At 47.2% G+C, this 26,763-nt stretch overlaps 1 protein-coding gene across 1 annotated transcript; it reads left to right on the top strand.

Annotated features, from left to right (window-relative positions):
• The first annotated feature begins 1,627 nt into the window (after positions 1-1,627).
• Positions 1,628-26,474, top strand: LOC116986583. Its single transcript, XM_033042181.1, has 8 exons — positions 1,628-1,779; positions 4,307-4,375; positions 11,074-11,128; positions 15,320-15,379; positions 16,995-17,339; positions 18,953-19,018; positions 20,350-20,426; positions 26,349-26,474. Exons 2-8 carry the CDS (start codon positions 4,307-4,309, stop codon positions 26,472-26,474), a joined length of 798 nt encoding a protein of 265 aa, XP_032898072.1. The 5' UTR covers positions 1,628-1,779.
• The last annotated feature ends 289 nt before the right edge of the window (positions 26,475-26,763 follow it).

Below are 26,763 nucleotides of genomic sequence, written 5' to 3' on the forward strand. Positions count from 1 at the left end.
GAACCTGTGGGGTGGTTTGACGCAGCTGTACGGTGCGAAGCTGCACCAGACCACCGCGTATCATCCAGAGTCAAACGGTTTGGTTGAGCGTTTCCAGACACCTCAAGTCGGCGTTGGAGGTTCGGCTCACCGGCCCCGATTGGGTTGATTGGTTTCTCCTAGGCATCAGAACCTCGCCTCAGGAGGACCTCAACGACTCCTAGGCAGAGCTGGTTTTGCGGATGCCTGTGGATTTTCTGCCCGACCCCCGGGATCAGGAGGTCCCGGCTTCGGCCGTGCTAGCTGACCTCCGCGAGCGGGCACGAACTTTGGTCCCGGTTCCCACTTCCCGACACGGGTCGTACCGCGGTGCATGTACCTACTATGTTAAGGGATTGTGCTTATGTTTTCCTTCGTAGGGATGCTCAGCGCTCGCCGTTACAGCGGGTGTACGAGTGTCCATACAGGGTACTGAGGACGGGTACCTCGACGTTCATGTTGGACATGGGTGGCAAGGAGGAGTTTGTCTCCGCCAGCCGCCTTAAGCCAGCACACGTCGACCAGGACGCCACTCCGCCGGCCGTTTTGCCGCCCTCTGCACTTGTTACCCCCGGTTATGTTTCACCGGTCCCCTCTGTTAAGCCCGTCCCTCGTTCGCGTTTGTCACGCCCCTCCGGTTCTGTTTTGCCAGCCCCTACTGTTACACTCGCCCCGCGACCTCGGACTGCGTGTTCCGGTCGAACAATCCGGTTACCCTTGCGTTTTCCTACCGCGAATTCTGGGGCGGCAGGCATGTAGCAGCGCCTGCTAGAGCACGCAGGTATCGAACCCGGCGTTGGGAAGCCGCGGCCACATGACTCGGGAGGGGCTGCTGTTTTTCGCGAGGTAGTTGAGTGCTGACCACCGTTGTGGCCACACGTGTTGTAAGAACCTGTGAGCTAAGAAGCTATTTACAGAATAAAATAAGTTACAAAGGTTTGTATATCTGAACCCGGATTTTTTTTAAATGGGCACATTTTATGCAACTCCTTTCTCCAAAACACCCCCCGAAATGCATCATCGAGTTTTCGAGAGCGGAGAGAGGGGGGCAGAGAGAGAGGGGCAGATAGGGGCGCACGGAGGCAGAGAGGCAAATAAAATAACGTGGAATAATAAAATAACGTGACTTCACCTGAGTCCGTGCTCGCGGTCCGGTAGCCCTGACAGTGAGTTTAAGAAATTCTCCATTGAATTTTATTCAAAGGAACGCGGTGTTTAAACACAATTACATTTACTGCGGAATGTTGATCGATGTATTGATTTTTGTATAATTAATGACATTGTATAATTACTATTTTCCCCTTCTTTCTTAATTTATTGAACTTCTTGTTATTGTTGATGGTATCTACTGAGTACTGTGTTTACATACATGATGTGCTGCCGTATGTAAGAATTTCCTTTTTTCCGTTTGGCGACACAGGAATCAAACACTCTTGGAACTCTTTTCGGACTCCCTGCCTTATGTAAATAATTACTCTCACAAATTGGAAATGATTAATATCCAGTCACGGCACCGCCTCGCGTTTTAACTCTTTGACTATTCCTGATTCAACTTCAATTTCCTGGATAGCCCGTCATTTCCTCCTCGCTCTGTGGCCCATTTCCCGTACAGAAGCGAGAGAGAGAGAGCAAGCTTGCCCGGCCGCCCCACAGCATCTGACGAACATGACATTCACTCAATAAGAAGGGTCCCAAACCGAAACATCAGCGATTTCATAAGCCAGCAAGTGCAGTTCTTTGTTTCTCCGTTCACTCCACAAGGTAGGCTTGTATGGGTTGCGACAGGGCGGTAAAAGGTGGCCACGTGCAGATGTAGGCAGGGATGTCCAAACTGTAACATGGGTCACCAAGCCAGTCTGGCTTTGGAAACACCGGCATCGATTCCGCGCTCAGTCGCCCACTCCCTCTCTACTCCATGGGCCAGGATCCACCATGAGGTGCCCTGGCTCCCATCAAACCTCTCACCCGCGCCGATCTTGGACGGAGATCTTTCGGGACATTTCCAGGGCTGGGGGAGGGAGAAGGGGATTGGGAGGGATGGGGAGGAGGATAGGGGACTGGGGTGGATATCAGATTGAATGGAGGCAGCAGACTCGGCGGGCCGAATGCTTGATATGTTCGGTCTTGGGGAGGTCGGGTCGGGGATGTCGGTTGTGAATTGTTGTTTAAAGCTGGGGGAGAGGAGGGAGGATGCTATCAGCTGTCCATGTGCGCGATACATAACCCCCCCCCCCCCCCCCCTCTCTCCGCCCCCCTCCCTCACCCCCCTCCCTCCCTCTCTCCCCCTCTCCCCCTCCCTCCCTCCCCCCCCTCACTCCCTCTCCCTCTCCCCCCTCACTCCCTCTCTCCCCCCTCGCTCCCTCTCTCCCTCCCTCGCTCTCTCTCTCCCCCTCTCCCTCTCTCTCCCTCTCTCTCCCCCCCTCCCTCCCTCTCTCCCCCCCTCCCTTCCCCTCTCCCTCCCTCCTCCCCCCCTCCCCCCCTCCCTCCCTCTCTCCCCCCCTCCCTCCCTCTCTCCCCCCCCTCCCTCCCTCTCTCCCCCCCTCCTCCCTCCCTCTCTCCCCCCCTCCCTCCCTCTCTCCCCCTCCTCCTCCCCCCCCCCACCACTATTTTCTGTCTGAAGAAAGGTTCCAACCAGAAACGTGACCCATCCTTTTCCTCCAAAGATGCTGCATGACCCGTTGAGTAACTCCAGCACTTTGTGTCTACCTTCGGTGTAAACAGCATCTGCAGTTCCTTCCTACACAAAGTGTCCCACTAAGATCCGGAAAGGCTTCAGCCGCAGTTTAATGACCTACAAGAAAACAGACCCTCGCAAACCCGACCCTCGCAGAGCCGTGTCCTCACCACCACAGTATTCAGGACAACAATAGCGGTTTCTGTACAGGGCTCCTCTCACTGAAGCCTTTCCCATATCTCGACTTTGTCTGGGTCTTGCTGCTTTATTTAGTAATAAGTTGTGAATTGAATATATCCCCTCCATCCCCCACATTCACCCTGATCCCTTTTACACCCAGACTCTATATACCTCCCTATCGCCCATCAAATCCTATGTCTCTCTCTATATCTGTAACACCTGCAGCCCCTACACTCCCCTCCTATCATTGTAACTCCCTCTGGCTGTACGTCTCCCTTCTCTGGGGCAACTCGGTCCCGTACTTTAGTTTTGTTTAAAGATACAGCATGGAAACAGGCCCTTCGGCCCACTTAGTCTGTGCCAATCATTGATCACCTGTTTGCACTAGTTCTATGTTATTCACCGTCTGGGGCCGCAAAGCTGCATAGTGGTATTTGCTGCTTTACAGCACCAATAGACCCGGGTTCGATCCTGACTACGGGTGCTGTCTGTATGGAGTTTGTCCATTCTTCCAGTGACTGTGTGGATTTTCTCTGGGTGTTCTGGTTTGCTCCCACACTCTAAAGACGTACAGGTTTGTAGGTTAATTGACTTTGGCAAATTATCCCTAGTGTGTAGGACAGTGTTAGTGTGGATTTGGTGGGCCGAAGGGCCTGTTTCCACGCTGTATCTCTAAAGTAAAATACACACAAGAAACAATTTACAGAGGCCAATTAACCTACAAACCAACACGTCTTTGGGATGTGAGAGGAAACCTGTAGGAAACCCTGGGACAGGAAGAACATGCAAACTCCACGCAGACAGCACCTGAGGTCAGGATCGAACCCAGGCCTCTGGCACTGCGATAGCTGAATGGTTCTTTATTATCACACGTACACACAAACTTTTTTACATTCAGTTTTGTAAATTATCACTATACATAAGCAGTTCTAGATTAAGTACAAAGTGTAAAGAAATAGTCCACTGAGACCATATACAACAGTCGCCAGGTTTTGGCGTTGTTTTCAAAGTCCAAGTTGTTTTAAGTGCACACACACAATCCAGTCAAGTTCCAGGCTGCTGCAGGACCTCCAGCCATTGACTCGATCCGGATCAGCCAGAGAAACGTCATCCCCTCTCCTCGCCCAGCCACCATTTAGCATTTGTGTTTAGGGGTCACCTCCTGCAGCTGACCTTGAAGGTGCAGAAGGTAAGAGCCCGGGTCCTCTAACAGGCCCTTTGTGTTTGCGTCAATCACTGCTCACTCCCTCCACCCTCCTCACTGGTCCTCGTGGACAAGCTGTGCCACTGTGACGCTTTAATTCTGTCCTTGCCTCCTTCAAATTGTGGAACTCCTTGCCACCCAAACCCCAGGGCTTCTCACAGCCCCCTCACCAGTTCTGAATCCGTCTACCCTCGATCAGGCCTGTTGCAAATTCTGTGTTTGCTCCACAGATGGAGTCGATGAGGACGTTTCTCTTCCTCCTCCGCGAAGTCGTCAATTCAACTCAAAAAGATTGTCAGGTGAGTGCCCAGTGCATCTTGGGAGAGGCGAGCAGGTTCCATTCCTCAAGGTTTGCACCCTCTCCCAGCAGTGTTCAAGCCAGAGACGGGCAAAGCAAGGTCTTTTCCAGTGTGTCCCATGCAACAGCCAAGAATAGTCATAAGAGTCACAGTGATACAGCATGGAAACAGGCCCTTTGGCTCAACTCGCCCACACCGGCCAACATGTCACCTGCTATACTAGTCTCACCTGCCTGCGCTTGGTCCAAACTTGTCCTATGCATGTACCTCTATAACTGTTTCTTAAACGTTGAGGAAGTCCCAGCCTCAACTACCACCTCTGGCAGCTTGTTCCATTCCCCTTTACCTTGAACCTATGTCCTCTGGTCCTCAATTTCCCTACTCTGGAAAAGAGATTCTGTGCATCTACCTGATCTATTCCTCTCATGATTTTATACACCTCTATAAGATCACTTCTCATCCCCCTGCTCTCCAAGGAACAGAGACCCAGCCGACTCAACCTCTCCCTATAGCGCAGGCCCTCTCGTCCTGACAACATCCTCGTAAATCTACTCTGAACCTTTTCAAGCTTGACAATATCTTTCCTGTAACATGGTGCCCTGAACTGAACACAATACTCTAAATGCGGTCTTACTGTTGTCAGAATAATTTGCCAACACCAGACTGTTTAAGCCGGGTTTATTTAATCTAACAGAGCTATGGGAGAAGCTCTAAACCCTCAGGTAGGGCAGTCGCCGACTTCTCCACAATTGCCTTTTAGAAACATAGAAACATAGAAATTAGGTGCAGGAGTAGGCCATTCGGCCCTTCGAGCCTGCACCGCCATTCAATATGATCATGGCTGATCATCCAACTCAGTATCCTGTACCTGCCTTCTCTCCATACCCTCTGATCCCCTTAGCCACAAGGGCCACATCTAACTCCCTCTTAAATATAGCCAATGAACTGGCCTCGACTACCCTCTGTGGCAGGGAGTTCCAGAGATTCACCACTCTCTGTGTGAAAAAAGTTCTTCTCATTTCGGTTTTAAAGGATTTCCCCCTTATCCTTAAGCTGTGACCCCTTGTCCTGGACTTCCCCAACATCGGGAGCAATCTTCCTGCATCTAGCCTGTCCAACCCCCTAAGAATTTTGTAAGTTTCTATAAGATCCCCTCTCAATCTCCTAAATTCTAGAGAGTATAAACCAAGTCTATCCAGTCTTTCTTCATAAGACAGTCCTGACATCCCAGGAATCAGTCTGGTGAACCTTCTCTGCACTCCCTCTATGGCAATAATGTCCTTCCTCAGATTTGGAGACCAAAACTGTACGCAATACTCCAGGTGTGGTCTCACCAAGACCCTGTACAACTGCAGTAGAACCTCCCTGCTCCTATACTCAAATCCTTTTGCTATGAAAGCTAACATACCATTCGCTTTCTTCACTGCCTGCTGCACCTGCATGCCCACTTTCAATGACTGGTGTACCATGACACCCAGGTCTCGCTGCATCTCCCCTTTTCCTAGTCGGCCACCATTTAGATAATAGTCTGCTTTCCTGTTTTTGCCACCAAAATGGATAACCTCACATTTATCCACATTATACTGCATCTGCCAAACATTTGCCCACTCACCTAGCCTATCCAAGTCACCTTGCAGTCTCCTAGCATCCTCCTCACAGCTAACACTGCCCCCCAGCTTAGTGTCATCCGCAAACTTGGAGATATTGCCTTCAATTCCCTCATCCAGATCATTAATATATATTGTAAATAGCTGGGGTCCCAGCACTGAGCCTTGCGGTACCCCACTAGTCACTGCCTGCCATTGTGAAAAGGACCCGTTTACTCCTACTCTTTGCTTCCTGTTTGCCAGCCAGTTCTCTATCCACATCAATACTGAACCCCCAATGCCGTGTGCTTTAAGTTTGTAAACTAATCTCTTATGTGGGACCTTGTCGAAAGCCTTCTGGAAGTCCAGATACACCACATCCACTGGTTCTCCCCTATCTACGCTACTAGTTACATCCTCGAAAAATTCTATAAGATTCGTCAGACATGATTTACCTTTTGTAAATCCATGCTGAATTTGTCCAATGATTTCACCACTTTCCAAATGTGCTGCTATCCCATCTTTAATAACTGACTCTAGCAGTTTCCCCACTACCGATGTTAGACTAACTGGTCTGTAATTCCCCGTTTTCTCTCTCCCTCCCTTCTTAAAAAGTGGGGTTACGTTTGCTACCCTCCAATCCTCAGGAACTACTCCAGAATCTAAAGAGTTTTGAAAGATTATTACTAATGCATCCACTATTTCTGGAGCTACTTCCTTAAGTACTCTGGGATGCAGCCTATCTGGCCCTGGGGATTTATCGGCCTTTAATCCATTTAATTTACCCAACACCACTTCCCGGCTAACCTGGATTTCACTCAATTCCTCCAACTCCTTTGACCTGCGGTCCCCTGCTATTTCCGGCAGATTATTTATGTCTTCCTTAGTGAAGACGGAACCAAAGTAGTTATTCAATTGGTCCACCATATCCTTGTTCCCCATGATCAACTCACCTGTTTCTGACTGCAAGGGACCTACATTTGTTTTAACTAATCTTTCTTTTCACATATCTATAAAAACTTTTGCAGTCAGTTTTTATGTTCCCTGCCAGTTTTCTTTCATAATCTATTTTTCCTTTCCTAATTAAGCCCTTTGTCCTCCTCTGCTGGTCTCTGAATTTCTCCCAGTCCTCCGGTATGCTGCTTTTTCTGGCTAATTTGTACGCATCATCCTTCGCTTTGATACTATCCCTGATTTCCCTTGTTATCCACGGATGCACTACCTTCCCTGATTTATTATTTTGCTTTCTCTCTATCCCTCCTGAATATTGAATATCCCTGGATGTTCAGCTCCCAGCCTTGGTCACCCTGGAGCCATGTCTCTGTGAGCCCAACTATATCATAGTCATTAATAGCTATCTGCACATTCAACTCATCCACCATATTACGAATGCTCCTTGCATTGAGACACAAAGCCTCAGGCTTGTTTTTACAACACTCTTACCCCTTATACAATTTTGTTGAAAAGTGGCCCTTTTTGATTTTTGCCCTGGATTTTCCGGCCTGCCACTTTTACTTTTCACCTTGCTACCTATTGCTTCTACCCTCATTTTACACCCCTCTGTCTCTACTCTCACACATTTAAGAAACCCTTTCCCTTTAACTCCATCCTCCACTAGCCCATTCGACACCCCACCCCCCTTATTCAGTTTAAAACCACCCGTGTAGCAGTGGCAAACCTGCCTGCCAGAATGCAGGTCCCACACCTGTTAAGATGCAATCCGTCCCTTTTGTACAGTTCCCCCTTACCCCAAAACAGATCCCAGTGATCTAAGAATCTAAATCCCTGCCCCGTGCACCAGTTCCTCAGCCACACGTTCAGGTCCCGCTGTTCCTGCTCTCGCCAGCACGAGGAACTGGAAGCAAACCAGAGATAACAACCCTGGAGGTCCTGCTTTTCAGCATTTTTCCGAGCTCTCTAAAGTCACGCTGCAGAATATTCATCCCCTTCTTTCCGACATCGTTTGTGCCGACATGCACTACCACTTCCGGATGTTCACCTTCGCCCTTGAGGATTTTCTGCACTCTGTCCGTGACATCCTGGATCCTGGCACCAGGAAGGCAGCACACCATCCTCGCATCCCGTCTGTTGCCGCAGAAACCCCTGTCCGTACCTCTCACAATGGAGTCTCCCACTACAATGGCGTTGCCTGCCTTAGGCCTTTTTGGTTTTGGCTCAACAGCCCTATTCGCATCACAAGCCAGTCCGCCGCCCAGTGTAAACACCTCTTCTGTCCCGACAGCTTCTAAATGGGTGAACCTGTTCACAAGAGGTACAACACCCGGGGACGTTGGCATTCCATGCTTCCCTCCCGTTCTCACTGTCTCCCACCTTCTCTCTTCCAGTACCTTAGGTGTAACAATCGTACTGTAGGACTTGTCGAGGAACGACTCCGTTTCTCGGACGAACCGGAGGTCATCCACTTGCTTCTCCAGTTCCCCAACACGGCCCTTCAGGAGCTCTACCTGGATGCACCACTCGCATTTGTAGCAGCCAGAGGCACCGGCGGTGTCCTTGACCTCCCACATACTGCAAGCATCGCACTGAATCAGCTTGCCTGACATCTCCGTCTTTCGTCTCCTAAGACTCTCGAGCCAAAGACTCACACTTTTCTCACAGGGCACTTCCCTCACAAGGCCGCTCAGTTTGAGTTTGACATTTATACAGGTCAGTCGTTTGACCAGGAGTCAGCTTGTTAGGCAGGAGTGATAGCTGACTAGCAGATATTAGAATTTGCTATCATACACTGCGGTTGTACATAGATACAGAATCAGTCTAACAGATGCCCGCCATTTCCCTGCTCAAGCCATGGTAGTATCTTGTGCTTAAGTCAGCACATTTTAATGTCTTTACACATAGTCCATTTTGTACCAAGCATCTATCTTGTGCCATCTGTTTTCGGATCCCGAACCTCTAGACTCAGGGACAGTTTTATCCCAAGAGCTATAGCGGCTCTGAACCGGCCCTAATGAGTGCCCCCCCCACCCATTCCCTTTGGACAGTCTCCCTCAGATGGTCACGTCAATCAATTCAGCTTGCTTATTTATGTATTGTATTTATTTACCTTTCTTGTACATCAGTGGAGCTGCACACTAAATCTCGTTGCACTGACGTGCAATAACAATAAAAGATATATTATTATTATTATTATCCTACCTCTTCATCACCAATGTCTTATACAACTGCAACATGACCTCCCAACTTCTATCACTGACTCATGAAGGCCAATGTGCCAAAAGCCTTTTTGACCACCTTATCTACCTGCGACTCGACATTCAAGGAACCATGCACCTGCATTCCTGGATCTCTCTGCTCTACAACACTCCCCAGAGGCCTACCATTCACTGTGTAGTCCTGCCATGGTTAGATATCCCAAAATCAACACTTCACATTTCTATGTATTAAATTCCATCAACCATTCCTCAGCCCACCTGACCAATCGATCAAGATCCTGCTGCAGTCTTTCCAACCATCTTCACTATCTGCAAAATCCCCCACTTTTGTATCATCAGCAAACCTGCTAATCTTGCCCTGTATGTTCTCATCTGAATGATTAATGTAGATGACAAACAGTCAATAGTTTCAGGTCTCCCCCATACAAGCACCCAAGATCCACCTCCTTAATTTGGGAGCCAGTCTGGCCGACAGAGGCACAGCATTGTCCAACTCCCAGTCGAGCCACCCACTCAGGAACAGCAAGATCCAATGTGATAGAATGTCATGTCATAAGGAATTGGAGTAGAATTAGGCCATTTGGCCCATTCTCTCCATAATAATAAATAAATGCTAGCATTGTGTTTACTACCGATTTGACTTGCAGATTAACTTTTTGGGAATCCTGCACCACCATTCCCAAGTCCCTTTGCACCTCCGATTTCTAGATTCTCACCCAATTTAGAAAGTAGTCTACGTCTTTATCCCAACAAGCAAAATGCATGACTCCACACTTTGCTGCACTATGTTCCATGTATTGGGGCCCCATGCATACAGGTACAAAGAGATCCAACAGGTCCACCCATCCAGGTATGACAAGATGCAAATCCCTAGGGTGGAATGGGCCACACCACCACAACCATAGCAAGATCCAACCCAGTAGAATGGCAAAGGGTTCTACCCACACCGGCACACAATGTAATGGGAATGGGTTCCAACAAGATACAGTAATATATCAGCACCTGGCAATGCCAGTGCTTTCCGCCTCTACATGCACAGCAAGACCCAACTACCTGGATTGGCAGTGGACTCTACCCACACTGGCACAGCAAGATCCAACTCCCTAAAACAACAACAGGTCCTGCCCATGCACAAGAAAACCCTGCTCCCAGGAAGTCTCAACCAGGCATAGCAATACCCTAGTGGTTCCCACACACTCACACACAGCAAGATCCACCTGACTAGCAGGTCCCACCCACAAAGACACAGCAAAATCTAAGTACTTTGAGTAGTGGCAGGCTGCACCCATACAGGAACATGTAGGTCTCCAAGACAATCCTTTGCTTCCTGTTTCCTTCCACATGCATGGGCATGGAATACCACGTGGCATTCGTGATCCTCAGAGTAGTTGCCTGGAACGTGTCGGTAATACCCCCTGTGGAGGAATATCCTCTAATGGAGAACCCAGATAGTGGGTTCTCTTGTCAGAGGACTCAGAGTTGTGGGCGAGGTCAAGGCTCAGGTTTAATGGGATCACACAGCTTGGGGATGGTCGGCCAGAGATTTCATTGTTTGGGGATGAGAGGGCTTGAGGATCAGTGATCTCGGGTTGGGGGAGTCACAGGGGTCAGGGCTGGAGGATCAGAGGGCTTGATGTTAGGGATCAAAGGTTTCAGAATTTAGGGCCCGAAGACTCTTGCGGTTCAGGGGTCAGTCTCAAGGGTTAGAGGACTTGAGGTTTAAGTGTCAGCAGGCTCAAGTATGGGAGGTGGGGGGGGGGGGGGGTGGCAGCGGGTTTGGATTTAGGCCAGGGTCAGTGATCAGATTTTGGGGCTCGAAAACTCAAAGGTTGAGGTGGGGTCAGGGGCAGGGTTGGGAATGGGGTGCTGCACTTATGGAAAGCCTCACTCGGCCTCAGTCTGACATCCAACAATATAACCTCCTTTGTGTCTTCCACAGGCTGCAGAGAGCAGAGAAGAGAGCAGAGCTGTCATCCAGGCTGGTGGCCATTCATGTACTGGAAATTCCCCTCACTTCTAACTGTTTCCGTTGTCAACCCTTCTTCCCCATAATCTCTCCCATCGACCTGTCGATCACATCCTCCCTCACTGTCCAATGTCTTTATTTGTTATTTTTCTGCGTTTAGTGTGTCCGCGATGTTGCAATAAGTAGCAATGTTATTATTCCATTCCTGATGCATTTAACAATTAAATACTTTTAATTAAGAGAACCCCCCTCCCCTTTCTCCATCTCTAAGCTTCTCCTTGCATCTCTCCCTCCATTTCTTCTCCATCCCCATCTCCTATGCTGCTGTTGATGTATCTTTTGCCTGATTTCTCCTCTCTCCATTTCCCTATCCCCAATCTCTTCCTCCCTCGATGTCTATCCAACCTCTCTACCTCCATCTCTCCTCTCTCCCATTGCATCTCTCTTCCAGTCCTTCTTTCCATTTTTATTGCCCCTCATTTGATCTCTCTTCCTCTTTCCCTAGTTACCATCTCACATTATTGTTCCATCTGTTGTCCCCTCAATATTTATCTCACAATATCTGTCTCTTTCCTTCCAGTCCCCTGCCCTGCATCTCACTCCACAGACGCAGGAGTGTGGGAACTCCTGCAATGCTGTGCAGCTCCTTCAGTAAGCTCCATTCAATCTTCTCTATCTCCGTCTGTGTCTGTGTGTCTCCAATCTTAGCGGCTGACTTTAATTCCCCAGTATTGATCGGAACTTGCTCAGTTCCAACGGCTTAGTCGGGGCATAATTTGTGAGCTGTATCCACGAGGGTTCTTAAAACAGTATGATGATAGTCCAACCCGAGACGAGAACTACTGGACTTTTCGTTTTCGAAATGAGCCTAGCCAGGTGACTGATATATCAGTGGAAGAGCATTTTGAGGATAGTGATCACAACTCCATTGGTTTTAATAATTAGAGATTATAACTAGAGATGATGCCTGTCCCGCTGAGTTACTCCAGCATTTTGGGTCTACCTTCCATTAGTTTTATGATTGTTTTGAATAGGGAAAAGGCTGGACATCGCAGAAGGTTCTAAATTAGAGTACGGCAAACTACAACGTTACATTGTGCATGAGCTCAGGAGGGTGCACTGGGAGCAATTGTTATTCGGTAAGTTCACGTCTGACATGGGGGAATCGTTTAAAGGCCAGTTGATTGTGGTTCAGAACCGGCATGTGCCAGTAAGTAGGAAGGATAAGGATGGCAAAGCGAGGGAACCTTGGATGACCAAAAAGGCTGCAAAATTTGTCAAAAAGTAAAAGGAAGTTTTAAGTGGATGAAATTAGACAGGTCCCTTGATGTGTGTAAAGAAAGGAAGCAAGAACTGATGTGGGCGATTAGAACAGCCAAAAGGGGCCATGAATTGACTGGCAAAGTGGAATAAAGAAAATCCCAAAGATTTTTAATACCAATATTTAAAAACAAGAGTGTAACCTGAGATAAGGTAGGATTGCTCAAAGAAGGGAATTTGTGCTTGGTGTTTGAGGATGTAGGCGAGGTACTTGCATCGGTTTTCACCAAGGTGAAAGGCATGGAGGACAATGAGATCAATGTAGAGATTACTAATATATAAGGACAGTTTGAGATCAAGAAGGAGGAGGTGTTGGGGTGCTTGAAGAGCATTAAGGTGGATAAATCTCGAGGACATGATGGCATTTATGGTTATTGAGAGAGGTCAGAGTGAAGATTGCGGAAGCCTTGAATGTTTTTGCGTCTTCTGGAGAGTAGCCAACGTTGTTCCTTTAGAGAGCAGAGAAAATCCAGGGAATTATAGGCCAGTAAATCTTGTATTATTGGTAGAGAAACTATTGGGGGTGATTCTTTGGAATCGGATTTACTCCCATTTGGGAAAGAATGGGTTAATTGGGGATGGTTAGCATGGCTTTGTACATGGCAGGTCATGTCCGACTAACATAATTGAGCTTTTTGAAGGTGATCGATGAGTGTAGGGCATGGATGTTGTCTGCATGGATTTCACTAAGGCGTTTCATAAAGTCCTCCATGGTTGTGTGTTCCAGAGGATTTAATGCATGGGATTAACTGACTTGGTTGTATGGATACAGAACTGGCTTACTGATAAATTGTGTTGGACAATATTCATGCTGAATGCGTGTGACCAGTGTCGTGCTGCAGGGGCCTGAGCTTTGTGGTTTGTGATACATATCAATGACTTGGATGTACCATGGGTGGGTTGTTTAGTAATTTTGCAAAGGACGCCAACATTCCTGGGGTCTTGGACAGTGAGCAATGCTGCCAAGGTCTATAGCAAGATATAGATCAACTGCAGAAATGGGCTGAAAAACGGCAGATAGAGTTTAATCCGAGCAAGCGTGAGGTGTTTCATATTGGAAGGTCAAAGGTAAGGGGAAAATATACAATTATTGTCATGACCCTTAACAGCATTGATGTAAAGGATCTTGGGGTCCAAGTCCATATTTCATGAAAGTGACACCACAAATAAATAGACTGGTAAAGGCGTCATATGGTATGCTTGCTATCATAGGTCAGGGCCTTGAGTATAAGAGTCAGAAAGTCATGGTGCAGCTTTATAGCACTTTGGTTAGTATTCATTTGAAGTATCGCGTGCGTTTCTGGTCACCCCATTACAACAAGGATATGGGATGCAGAGGAGGTTTACCAGGATGGTGCCTGGATTAGGAGGTATTAGCTACCCCGAGATGTTGGACAGCCTCGGCTTGTTTTCTCCACAATACTGGAGTTTGTGGGGACCTGATACGTATATAAAATGATGAAAGGCAGAGATAGGGTAGAAAGTCAGAACCTTTTCCCCAAGATGGAAAAATCAAAGATGGGCAAAGTTTAAAGGAAATGCGCGGGCAAGATTTTTACACAGAAGTCGCTTGCTCTTTCTCTCTCCCCCCCGTCCCCCTCTCCTGCTCCCGCTCTCTCCCACACTCTCTGTCTCCCCCTCTTTCTCTCTCTCTGTCTCTCTCCATCTCTCTCTCTGTCACTCCTTCTCTCTCTCTGTCCTTCCCTCTCTCTCTCTCTCTCTGTCGTTTGCTCTCTCTCTCTGTCGTTCGCTCTCTCTCTCTGTCGTTTGCTCTCTCTCTCTGTCGCGCTCTCTCTCTCTCTGTCGCGCTCTCTCGCTCTCTCTCTCTGTCGCGCTCTCTCGCTCTCTCTGTCGCGCTCTCTCTCTCTCTGTCGCGCTCTCTCTCTCTCTGTCGCGCCCTCTCTCTCTGTCGCGCCCGCTCTCTCTGTCGCCCTCTCTCTCTCTCTGTCGCCCTCTGTCGCCCTCTCTCTCTCTGTCGCCCTCTCTCTCTCTGTCGCCCTCTCTCTCTCTGTCGCCCTCTCTCTCTCTGTCGCCCTCTCTCTCTCTGTCGCCCTCTCTCTCTGTCTCTCTCTGTCTCTCTCAATTCAATTTCAATTTAAAAAACTTTATTGGCATGATAAAATACATCGTTATATTGCCAAAGTATTAAACATGACATATTTAAAATGCACAAATAAAAATACAAGTATACAGTGCATGGATAGATATGTCCTTGTACATAAACTCGCAATAGACCTATAGCCCTTTATTGATTGCTACACGTTCTTGCAGCTGTAAGCAGTACAACAGAATAGCAATTCAATATTAATTTCTTAGTGTCAGTTAATGTCAATTAGTGTGTGCGTGCATATTAGTCATTCACTGTCTCTCAGGTTATGGCATGCTGTTACGTATTGTGCACCAATATGTGCCGTATTTCCTTCACCAAGGATTATTCTTAGTTTTGATGTATCATCTATTTCTTTAAAATCAGTGGTTGCCAGACTGACTTTGTCAAAGTATGTTTCCCTTGTTTTGTAAAATCTTTTGCATTTTAGGAGGAAGTGCACCTCTGTTTCAACCTCATCTGTCAAACAGTGGCCGCATATTCTATTTTCTCTTGGTTGCCAGAATCTCTTCTGTCTTCCTTTTTCAACTCTCTCTCTGCCTTGCTCTGTCTGCCTTGCTCTGTCTGCCTTGCTCTGTCTGCCTCTATCTGTCTGCCTTGCTCTGTCTGCCTCGTTCTGTCTGCCTGTTTCTCTGTCTGTCTCTCTGTCTGTCTGTCTCTCTGTCTGTCTGTCTGTCTCTCTCTGCCTGTCTCTCTGTCTGTCTGTCTCCATCTTCCTATCTGCCTCTGTCTGGTATCCCCTCCAGTTACTTGATCTCCAGCACTAATATATGTATAATTTCTCCTTTTCAGATCTGCTGAAGAAAATAAAGCGTTTGGTTACATATCTCGTATTAATGATAATCTCTGCATGTAAGAACAATATGGATAGTTTAAACAACTGGATAGTTGTTCAGTGTTAAATATGTTCAGTGTTAAATATTTAAGATAACAAGTGATGTGATTGTAATGCTATCTACTGATGTGTATAAGGACATGGTATACCCAGGAACACTGACCAGTTCTGGTCTCCTACCATCATTAATTTTCAGATCACCTGCAAACGTATTTATCGTAACTCAGACATTCACATGATTAATGTATCTCAGCAACATCAAGGGTTCTAGCACCAATGTTAGTGGGGTACCACCACTCACAGACTGCCAATTAAAAAAAAACAACCCCCTCCCACCACCCATTGTGACTTATCACCAAGCCAATTTTGAATCCAACTTCATCAAACCCTCAATACCCTTTGTCATCTAGGGTTTCCCTAACGTTACCATGCATGGCCTTTGTCATCTTATGAGAAGATCAAGCACTCAACATAATGTGGTGACTTTCTTCAAGGGAAGAAGTTTGGAGATAGACACAAAATGCTGGAGTAACTCAGCGGGCCAGGCAGCACCTCTGGAGAGAAGGAATGGGCGACGTTTCGGATCGAGACCCTTCTTCAGACTGATGTCAGTGAGGTGGGCGGTACAGAAATAAAATGTAGACAAGAGACAGTAAGACTGGTCGGAGAACTGGGAAGGGGGAGGGGTGGAGAGAGAGGGAAAGCAAGGGCTACTTGAAGTTAGAGAAGTCAATGTTCATACAACAGGGTGTAAGCTACCCATGCGAAATATGAGGTGCTGTTCCTCCAAATTGTGCTGGGCCTCACTAACAATGAAGGACAGAAAAGTCAGTGTTGGAATGGGAGTGGGAGTTCAAGTGTTGAACAATAGACAATAGGTGCAGGAGTAGACCATTCGGCCCTTCAAGCCAGCACTGCCATTCAATGTGATCATGGCTGATCATCCACAATCAGTACTCTGTTCCTGCTTTCTCCCCATATCCCCTGATCTTTAAGAGCTATCTTTAAGAGCCCTAACTAGCTCTCTCTCAAAAGTATCCAGAGAATCGGCCTCCACTGCCCTCTGAGGCAGAGAATTACACAGACACAACTCTCTGTGTGAAAAATCGGGAGATCAAGTAGGTTTAGGCGGACTGAGCGGAGGTGTTCAGCAAAACGATCGTCGAGCCTGTGCTTGGTCTCGCTGATGTATCGGAGTCCACATCTGTATAGTTTGGAGAGTTCAGAGGAAAGGAAACATACAAAATTGTGAAAGACCAATGTAAGGAAAGATGTTGCAAGGTTCACAAGTAAGGGGGTGGACATTCAGGACAGATGGGGGGGGGGGGGGCAGGATTTCTTCACCCAGATGGGATGAATCTTTGAGAACCCTCCCTCCAAGAGGTTGTCACTGAGGATGTTCAATGATAGCGGTTCTTTTAAGATATATAAGGAACCAAAGATTACGATGCTGGGGTAGGTAAATTGTGCTGGGGTAGAGCAGATATGGTATTGGATGGTGCGATAGGCTCTATTTCTTGCATTACATTTGCAGCGGATAGCAGTGGCAAATGCGGGAATGTATCAAACGCCCCACTGCACATTGCACGAGGTGTTAATATGGTCACCTACTCACACACTTTCCTCTGTTAGCCCCCACATTAGCGCAGATCAATAAGGATGTGGAGATAAGAGGATTGATGGGGGGAAATGCCACACTGCCCTGCTATATGGAAGATGGGAAGACAACGGGATTGACGGTATACTGGCAGACCGAGGGCTTGACTGCCTGGGAATTGAGAAACAATAAGTATCAGTGGAAGCATGTTCACCCGTCCTTTCACAGTCGTGTGGAAGTCTCGATCCCAGGCATCAGCTCAGGGAATCTGTCAATGAACCTTCAGCAGCTGCAGCTCAACGACAGCAGAAAATATGAATGTATCATCATAAGAGAAGGTCAACCCACTGATAGTTTCAGCATAAAACTCAAAGTGATGGGTAAGTGCAGAGTCTGTGTACCCCTGTAACCTACCCACCCCTCGCTATTCCTTTTCTGTAAACAATCTGTATTGCTTCCGGTAAACTCTCCTTGCCTTTCCTCCTTGCCACCTTCACCAATCTCTGCTCCCTTCCTGCAACCCCCTCCAATGTCTCATCGTGTAACCCCTCCCTGACCTTTCCGATGACCTCTCGCCCTACCTCTCCCCCTCATCTGTCTCTCCCTATGACCGCTTCACCTCTCCCTGACCTTTCCCGTGACCTCGGTTCCTCACTCTCCCCCGCCACCCCCCTCCATCACTCCTTGTTACCTTTCCACCTCTCCCTCGCCCACCCTGTGACCTATCCCCTCCTTGTCAACACAGAATACAAAACAGTACAGCACAAGAACAGGCCCTTTGGCCCACAATTTCCATGCCACACATGATGCCAAGTTAAACTAATCCCCACTGTGTGCATTTGATCTGCATTCATCTATTCCCTGTATATCCGCACGCCTGTCTAAAAGCTTCTAAAATGCCGCTATCATTAAAATGTAATGTCCCTGTCCCACTTAGGAAACCTGAACGGAAACATCTGGAGACTTTGCGCCCCACACAGGGTTTCCGTCCGGTTCCCGGATGTTTTTGTCAGTCTCCCTACCTGCAACCTCCGGCAACCACCTGCAACCTCCGGGAACCGCACGGAAACCTTGGGTGGGACGTAAAGTCTCCAGAGGATTCCGTTCAGGTTTCCTAAGTGGGACAGGGGCATTAGGGATTCGTAATGGTTGTCATATGGATTAAGAACTGGCTTATAGATGGAGGTTCTGGTGAAGGTAGATATTCTGGCTCGAGGTCTGTAACCTGTGGAGTTATATATAAAACCTATACTTACATATAGACTGGTCCGTGAGCAAGTTTGCAGGTGACACCAATGTAGGGAGGAGTTGCAGACAGTATGGAATGCTGTCCAGATAAACAGGAAATAGATCAGCTTCAGAAATGGGCGGATAAATGGCAGATGGAGTTTAACCCGAGCAAGTGTGAGGTTTTGCACTTGGGGAGGTGACTATAAGGAGAAATTATACTGTTACGGGCAGGATGTGCAGAGGGATCTTGGAATCCAAGTTCATAGCTCACTAAAGGTGGCAGCACAAGTACATGGGGTGGTAAAGAAGGCATATGGCTACGCTTGCCTTTATTGCTAGGGGCATTGAATATAAGAGTCAGGAAGTGATGATGTGGCTCTATAGCACTTTAGGCCACTTTTGATGTATCACGTGTATTTGTGGATGCCCCATTACAGGAAAGATGACGAGGTTTTGGAGAGGGTGCAGAGGCGGTTTACCAGAATTAGAGTTTCAGCTACAGGGAGAGATTGGATAAAGTTCGATTTTTTTCACCAGAATGTTGGAGGTTGAGGGAAGACTTGATAGATGTATAAAAATTACAAGAGGCGTATATAGGGTGGACAGTCAGAACCTTTTTCCCTGGGTAGAAACGTCCAACACCAAAGAGCATCTTTCATAGTCCATCTCTTTCTCTCCACCCCTTGGTCCTTTTCTCTAAGTCCCTAGACTCCCCTAACTCTACATCAAAAATTAATTTTGCCTTATTTTAACTTCTCTGCAGAGCCTGAAGTTGTAATGGAACCAATCAATCCAATTACCAGAAATGACTCCAGCTCCATTAATACAGGTGAAGACCAGTCAGAGTGAAATCTCTCACCTCTGTCTCTCTCATTCACTCTCTCTCTCTCTCTCCATCTCTCCCTTTCTCCTTCTCTCTCCAGCTGCATCTTTCTAACCCTTCTCATCCACTCGCTTTATCTCTCACTCTTTTCTCACTTTCTCCTTCACACCCTCTCTCTCACTCCATCTTTCCCAGCTACTTCTGCCACTCCGCTATCAGAATACTTCACATGGGATGTGAGTGACAGTTAACTATATCTTTATTTGCCAGCAATTGGCAATGACTTGTCAACCAAGGAGAACAGTTGAACAAGAGACTGCTCTACGGACTCAAAGCATGCAGCCTTTTTATACATTTTTTGACAGGGACTTATACAGTTGTTCCCACGGTTGGGATTGTGATCCAGTATTCTGCCCTTACTCCCAGGAACACAACCTTATCATTTAATAAATACAAGACATGCAATTGTTGTCTTTGTTGGTCAGTGTGACCATTCATGTTTAGCCTAGCACTGATGGGAATTGTAGAGGGCTGCCATAAGGGTGTTGGGAGGAGGTAGCACATATTTCACTGGTTGGGTCTTAATGGAGGGAATGCTGAGATTCTCTTTTAGAAATCCCAAGTAATTTTCACCCTCTGTCTCTGTATTTCTCTATCCCTGGGCACCCCTTCACTACCTCCTCACTTTAACCCTGCATATATTACTTTCTCCCTTGTCACTCCATCCTCTCTGTTTCTCTCTCTTTGTCTCTCATTTTGTTTCTCACTCTCATTTTCTCTCTCTCTACCCTGTCATATTTTCTAAATTTTAATATGTTGTCTCTCATTTTGCGCTCTCATATTCTGATTCCCCAATGTCACACTGTTTTCATTCCCTCTCTCTCTCTCGCGCTCTCTCTCTCTCGCGCTCTCTCTCTCTCGCGCTCTCTCTCTCTCTCGCGCTCTCTCTCTCTCGCGCTCTCTCTCTCAGCCTCCTATCTCTCTCAGCGCTCTCTCTCCTCGCACTCCACTCTCTCTCTCCGCGTCTATCCTCTCGCGACTCCTCTCTATCGGGCTCTCTCTCTCGCGTCCTCTCTCTCGTCCTATCGCTCTCTCTCTCGCGCTCTCCTCTCTCCTCCGCGCCTTCTCTCTCTCTCTCGCGCTCTTCTCTCTTCTCTCTCGCGAGCCTCTCTCTCTCTCTCGCGCTCTCTCTCTCTCTCGCGCTATCTCTCTCTCTCTCGCGCGCTCTCTCTCTCTCTCGCGCGCTCTCTCTCTCTCTCTCGCGCTCATTCTCTCTCTCGCGCGCTCACTCGCGCGCTCTCTCGCGCGCTCTCGATTAAAATTCTTCTCTTTTATAGGTCCGGGAACAGGACGCAGATGCCGATATTTTCTCCTGATACCTACAGTTATTTGTCTTTTATTTGTAGCACTATTTGTAGCAATGTTACAATCAAGTTTAAAAATCAAGTCTGTAATTTAACCCATCAGATAAAGCATAAAAATAAGTTTAATTTGACACCTAATTCAATTTCATATCTCAAGTATTTAAAAAGTTATGGCCATTTTCATACTGGGAAATGAGCATCTTGTTCCCCATTGATTTTCTATGGACATAACAAAAAAGCTGTGATCGTGAACAGTCAAAAGCCCATAACTTTCTTAAAAATTAAGAGAACTGAATGAAATTTTCAGTTATCATAGATTGAAGCATTCTGAAACAAATATAAAATAATCTTACTTGGATGACCTGAAATTAAAGCATATAATTAGTTAGTTACCTAATTGTAGCTAATTTCAGACTTCAATTACTAGATCTAAACATCTATCCATTTCTTAATAAATGATTAACATTTTTAAATAGCCTAAAAGATGGCTCCTCCCGAGGAGGAGGAGCCATCTTGGTGAACGGCTGCTAGCCAGCAGCCGTCCGTCTTAAATTCGTTTTTTTTAGTTTTTAGTGAGTCCTGTTTTTTTGTTTGTAGGGGATATGGTCTTTTAATGTGGGGGGGTAGGTGTTACTTTATTTATAGGTCCCTACCTGGTCGGTGTGGCAGCCTTTTTTCCGGGCTGCCCGTCGACCCGTCCTCGTGGCCTACCAGCGGGCTTGGAGCGCCGTTTCTTGGCGGGAACCACCCAGCACCTCGGCCTGGGTGGCGGCACAGCATTGGAGCGCTGGAGCGGAGCGGGCGATGCCTTGCCTGGGTCGCCGCGCTGGAGCTCTGGCGAGCTGGACCGCCGTGAGCAACATCTCCGGGCTGCGGGTTTGCGGAGCGGAGAGGCGGCGTGCGGAGAGACGGCGTGCGTAGAGGCGGCAAGGCGGCAGTGCGGAGAGCGGGCGCCGACTTTTTCATCTCGAGCCTGGGAGCGCCAAACCGGCGCGGCCTTGTCGGCTTCGGCAGCCGCGGGCTCCAACCAAGAAGCGGCCGTTCCAAGTGGCCCAGCCGCCGAAAGGACTCTCCCGACGCCGGGGCAAGACCACCCGGTGAGAACGGCCAGGGACATCGGGCCTCCGTACAGGCAATTGCGGTGGCCTCAATAGGCCTGACTTTGGGGTGATCATGGGGTGGGGACTGGACATTGTGCCTTCCCCCACAGTGCTACCCACTGTGGGGGGATGATTTTTTTGTCTAATTGTAGTCCTGTAGGTCTGTGTCCAAGATGGCTGCCGTGAAGAGAGAGTGGACGCTGGCGCGCTTTGGCTGCCGCTGCTCTCTTTTCACACTGTGTTTTTGATTTTCTGTTTTTGGATTGAATTCTGTTTTTAATTTGTGTCACTGTGATGTCTTTAATTACTTGTTTTATTCCGATTATATGTTTTTATTCCGATTACTATGTAAGGTGTCCTTGAGATGTATGAAAGGCGCCCATTAAATAAAATTTATTATTATTACTATTATTAAATGTCCAAATAATATTCACAAATAATTCACAATAAAACATGATTTAAAAATCTCATCAACATTAATTTATAGGCCAAATGGAAGGAATTTAGTGTTTAATTGCTTTAAATAAATGCCCATTTAAATCAGCTTTCCAGTGGGTCCCTGTGGAACGCGCTGGTTTAGAACGTTCACATTGCGGTAGATTTGTGCCCCCAAATGCCGAGAAAAATACTGCGGGATATAATGGGCCCAAAATGAGCTACTCGCAATATTAAACTTTGTATAAAGGGATCTTTAGAAGCCCTTTTTAATGTAAAAATATACAGCCTACCTTCTGTGGTTTGCTTTATGAGACCCTGCGGTTGCTGGCGGTCGCGGGTTTAGAGATTGATTTTTAAACTACTATAACTATTATTCAAGGCCTTTAAACCTAATAATAGCTTTTGCGACGGGGTCTTTCAGCGATTTTTCGTTAATAATTAACTAGGCTGAACATTTTCGATTGGAACAGCTTAGAGAAAATCGCGTTTTAAACCCGCCCCCTCTAAACGGCGCCAAAATCGCGCACACCCGCAGCGACAGATATTCAGCGACGCTTCAGGTAGGCTTTGCAACATACCTACTATTTGTGATTTTTTAAAAAATAATCTGTATTACTACAAATCACTTTCAAATAGAAAAATAAAATAAAAAGTGAAATTTATTCTATCCAACATGTAGAGTACTTGTTTCTGAGGGGCCTCCAGGGAACCAGTGGGCTTCCTCTCCAGGGACAACTGGAAGAGGAGCAGACGGCTCCCGCAACAGTCCACCACCTAGACCTGTTAATGGCCACTTGGCTCAGGCCTAGGAGCAGAGTGACGATGATTTCCCCTAACCAACTCATGCTTCTCTAATGCTCTGCAAGCGGGTGTCAGGTGCATGTGACTGAATTGAAGTCAAAATATGAATAGCAGCTCCTTCAAATACGCAAAAACGGATTTTTAACTCTCATGTCCCAGATAAACAGGGAACAAAAACCATCCAAATGGCACGCAGCCTGAGATCCCATGAATCAACTTAAAATACCTTGACACTCGTTCTGTGCTCCACCATGGGAAGGAAGTATCAGGTGGTCAGAGGGAAAGATTGAAGCATTCACTCTAAGCCTCCTGCTAGAAATGCAGTAACTCTATACTGAGGGCAGGGATTCAGTTTATTGGACCATTGGGATATCTTCTGGTGAAATGGTGACCTGCACAAGACTTCCACCTAAACTGGCGGAGGGACCAATATCTTGGACAGGTTTTGTCGTGCCACACGAGCTTGGTTTTGAATTAGATTGGCAGGGGGTGGGATGCAGGACTGAGACAGGTGAGAGTCTGAAAGTTGGTATGGATGGTGATGAAAAAATGATTCAGTGGATAGAATGGGCAGGAGTATGGCAGGGAAACAAGAGTATGGCAAGAGGGCACCTATTTTAAGAGACCTGATGGGTAAGGCAGATGAATTCCGGACATGGATAGGTATGTACGACCGGGATGGTCTTAGCCATTACGGAAACCTGGCTAGGAGAGGGACAGGACTGGCAGCTTCATGTTCCATGGTACAATGCTACAGGAGAGATAGAGGTGGGGTGTAGAGGAGTGAGTGCTGCTTTATTGATCAAAGAGAATGTCACAGCAGTAGCTTGAGATGAAATTACTGATGGTTCGTCCAGTGAGGCTATACGGGTGGAGCTGAGAATTTAAAAAAAAAAGGGATGAATACCTTGTTGGGAGTATACCATGGCCCCCAAATAGTCAATGGGAATTTGAAGAGCAAATATGCCAGGAGATTGCAAGTAGCTGTAAGGCTAATAAAGTAGATTTTAACTTTCCCAATATAGACTGGCTCTATCATAGTGCAAAAGGCTTGCAAGGGCTGAATTTCTCCAATGTGTTCAGGGAAGTTTCCTCAGACAATATAGAGAGGGCCTAACATGGGAGAGGGCAAAGCTTGACATACTCTTAGGAAATTGGGAAGTGTCTATGGGTGAACCTTTTGGGACCAGCAATTACAGTTCAAATAATTCTAAAATAGTTTTGGATAAAGACACAAGTTAAAATACTAAATTGGGATAAGGCCAACTTTGATGTTATTAGACAGGTACTAGCTCAAGTTGATTGGAGTAGGTTCTTTGCTGACAAAGGAATATCCAAAGAGTGGGATGCTTTTAAAAGTGTGATGACAAGTGTTCAGGGCATGCATGTTTCTGTTAGAGTGAAGGGCAGGGTAAGCTTGTGGGCATGTAAGCTTGGAGAACGAGAAACTGAGGCTCTGGTCAGGAAAAAGGAGAAATGGGGCAATGTAGGCAGATGGGTTCATGCGTATCCTTGGAGGAGTTTGGGAACTCGGGAGCATACATAAGAAGGAAATCAGGAAGATAGAAAGTAACAGGCAGATAAAATTAGGTAAAATTCAGAGACTTTTTTTAGATTAAGGGAATGAGGGTATCTGAGAGAATAGGGTCCCTCAGAAACCAAAACGGTCATCTCTGTGTGGAGCTGCAGGAGATGGGAAAGGTCCTCAGTGAGTATTTCTTCACTTTTTACCATGGAATTGAGACATGAAGGGACTTGGGACAGTTAATGAAGTGTCTTACAGATAGTCAGTATTATGGTTGAGGAGGTGCTGAACATCCTGAGGTGAATGAAGGTAGAAAGATTTTCTGGGCCTGATCAGATATAACCAAGGACATTGGGATGCGAGAGAAGAAATTGCAGGTGGCCTGGTGGATGTCGACGTCACTGACCCAGGGGGACATCTTTCACATGGTCCATTCCTCCTAAGGGACTGCTATCGCCAGATCTATTGGCCAAGGATGAAAGGCAGAGTTAGTGAGAAGACCTAACATGGTTCAGTCCGGCGGGATGCCAAGCATCTTGACGCTCCTCTGTTGATGGTGGAGCTGAGTGGCATCTTCCACCAGCTCCACACGGCCAAGTCCTCAGGACTTACTGATGATACAAAAGCAAATTTTGCAGAAAGTGAAGATGGTTGTGAAATATTGCAGCAGTATCTGGATCCATTGGCTAGGTGGGCATTTGAAATGTTGATGTAATTTAATACAGAGAAATGTGAGATGTTGTATTTTGGGACATCAAACTAGGGGTTGGACCTACACAGTAAATAAGGTAGATAAGGTGGTCAAAAAGGCTTTTTTTAACATTTTGGCCTTCATCAGTCAGAGTATTGAGTATAGGAGTTTAGTTTAGTTTAGAGATACAGTGCGGAAACAGGCCCTTTCGGCCCACCGGGTCTGCGCCGACCAGCGATCCCCGCACATTAACACCATCCTATACCTACTAGGGACAATTTTTACATTTACCAAGCCAATTAACCTAAATACTTGTACATCTTTGGAGTGTGGAAGGAAACTGAAGATCTCGGAGAATACCTAGGCAGGCCACGGGGAGAATGTACAAGCTCCGTACAGACAGCAACCGTAGTCAGGATCGAACCCGGGTCTCTGGCGCTGCATTCGCTGTAAGGCAGCAACTCTACCGCAGAGCCACCATGCCGCCCTGTTGGGAGGTCATGTTGCAGTTGTATAAGACGTTGGTGAGACCGCATTTAAAATATTGTGTTCAGTCTGGGCACCATGTTAATAGAAAGATATTGTCAAGCTTGAAACGGTTCAGAAAAGATTTACGAGGATATTGCCAAGACTAGAGGGTGTGAGGTATCGGGAGAGGTTGAGTAGGCTGGGTCTCTATTTCATGGAGTGCAGGAGGATGAGGGGGATCTTGGAGAGGTATACAAAATCATAGGAATAGATCGGGTAGATGCACAGAGTCTCTTGCCCAGATTAGGGGAATCAAGGCCCAGAGGACAAGGTGAAGGGGAAAGGATTTAATAGGAATCCGAGTGGTATCTTTTTCACACCAAGGTCGATGGGTGTATGGAACAAGCAGCCAGAGGAGGTAGTTGAGGCTGGGACCATCCCATCGTTTAAGAGACAGTTAGACAGGTACATGGATTGGACGGGTTTGGAGGGATATGGACCAAGCGCAGGCAAGTGGGACTAGTGTAGCTGGGACATTGTTGGCTGGTGTGGGCAAGGTGGGCCGAAGGGTCTTTTTCCACACTATGACTATGACGATGGGCTAACTAGAATTCCTCAGAGCTTTTTGGGATGTCCTGGGGGATGACTAATTCAGGGTCCTGGTAGGAAGTGACTAGGGAGATGACCCTTTCTTATATAGTCCTGCTGTCTGAAGGAGGATCTCCGCTTTTTGCAGAACTGGCGCCCAGTCTCCGTTCCCTGCACAGACTAAAAGCTCTTTGCCAGGGCATGTGGCAAATCATCCAGGCTCTGTGCACCCTCACATGATCCACCCAGACCTATCCTACACAGGCCCAGGCCAGTCCATGCAGGACAACATTTATCTGGTCCAGCACCAGATCTACCTGCCCCAGAGGGCTGGTCTGTTGGTCACCTTTCCCTCAATCAGGAAAATGTGTTCGACAGGGTGGATCGTGGCTATCTATTCAGAGCTCTGCACGCCTTTGGTATCGGACTGCATTTTGTGGCCCGGGCCTGGCTTTTGTACACAGCTACAGAGTATGATGAAGATTAGTGTATTTTTTACTCCTGCCTTCAGTTGGGACGGGAGTATGTAAGGGTTGCCTCATGTCCAGCCAGTTACTGTATATTCCATCTGTGGAGAGCGATTCTTGTGTCTATGTCTGCAGAGGTTGACGGTCTGGCTCTGCGTGGGCTGGGCATGGAGGTGGTCTCGCGACCTCCGCCAATGACGTGCTTCTCATGGTGGAGCCGGAGACCCCATTTTCACAATAAAGGTGGTGCATATATAGAATGAGCAGCCAGAGGTGACAATCGAGGCAGGTACTATAAAAGGCATTTTG

Source organism: Amblyraja radiata, chromosome 24 (genome assembly GCF_010909765.2).
Source record: "Amblyraja radiata isolate CabotCenter1 chromosome 24, sAmbRad1.1.pri, whole genome shotgun sequence".
NCBI classification, from domain to species: Eukaryota; Metazoa; Chordata; class Chondrichthyes; order Rajiformes; family Rajidae; genus Amblyraja; species Amblyraja radiata.

Bases quoted from the DNA above. Each gene is read 5' to 3' on its own strand.
- LOC116986583 (XM_033042181.1), top strand. From the start codon at position 4,307: ATGGAGTCGATGAGGACGTTTCTCTTCCTCCTCCGCGAAGTCGTCAAT. The intron at 15,380-16,994 runs GTAAGAACAATA...TTCCTCTGTTAG, and splicing joins ATTAATGATAATCTCTGCAT to CCCCCACATTAGCGCAGATC. The intron at 19,019-20,349 runs GTGAAGACCAGT...TCTCTTTTATAG, and splicing joins CTCCAGCTCCATTAATACAG to GTCCGGGAACAGGACGCAGA.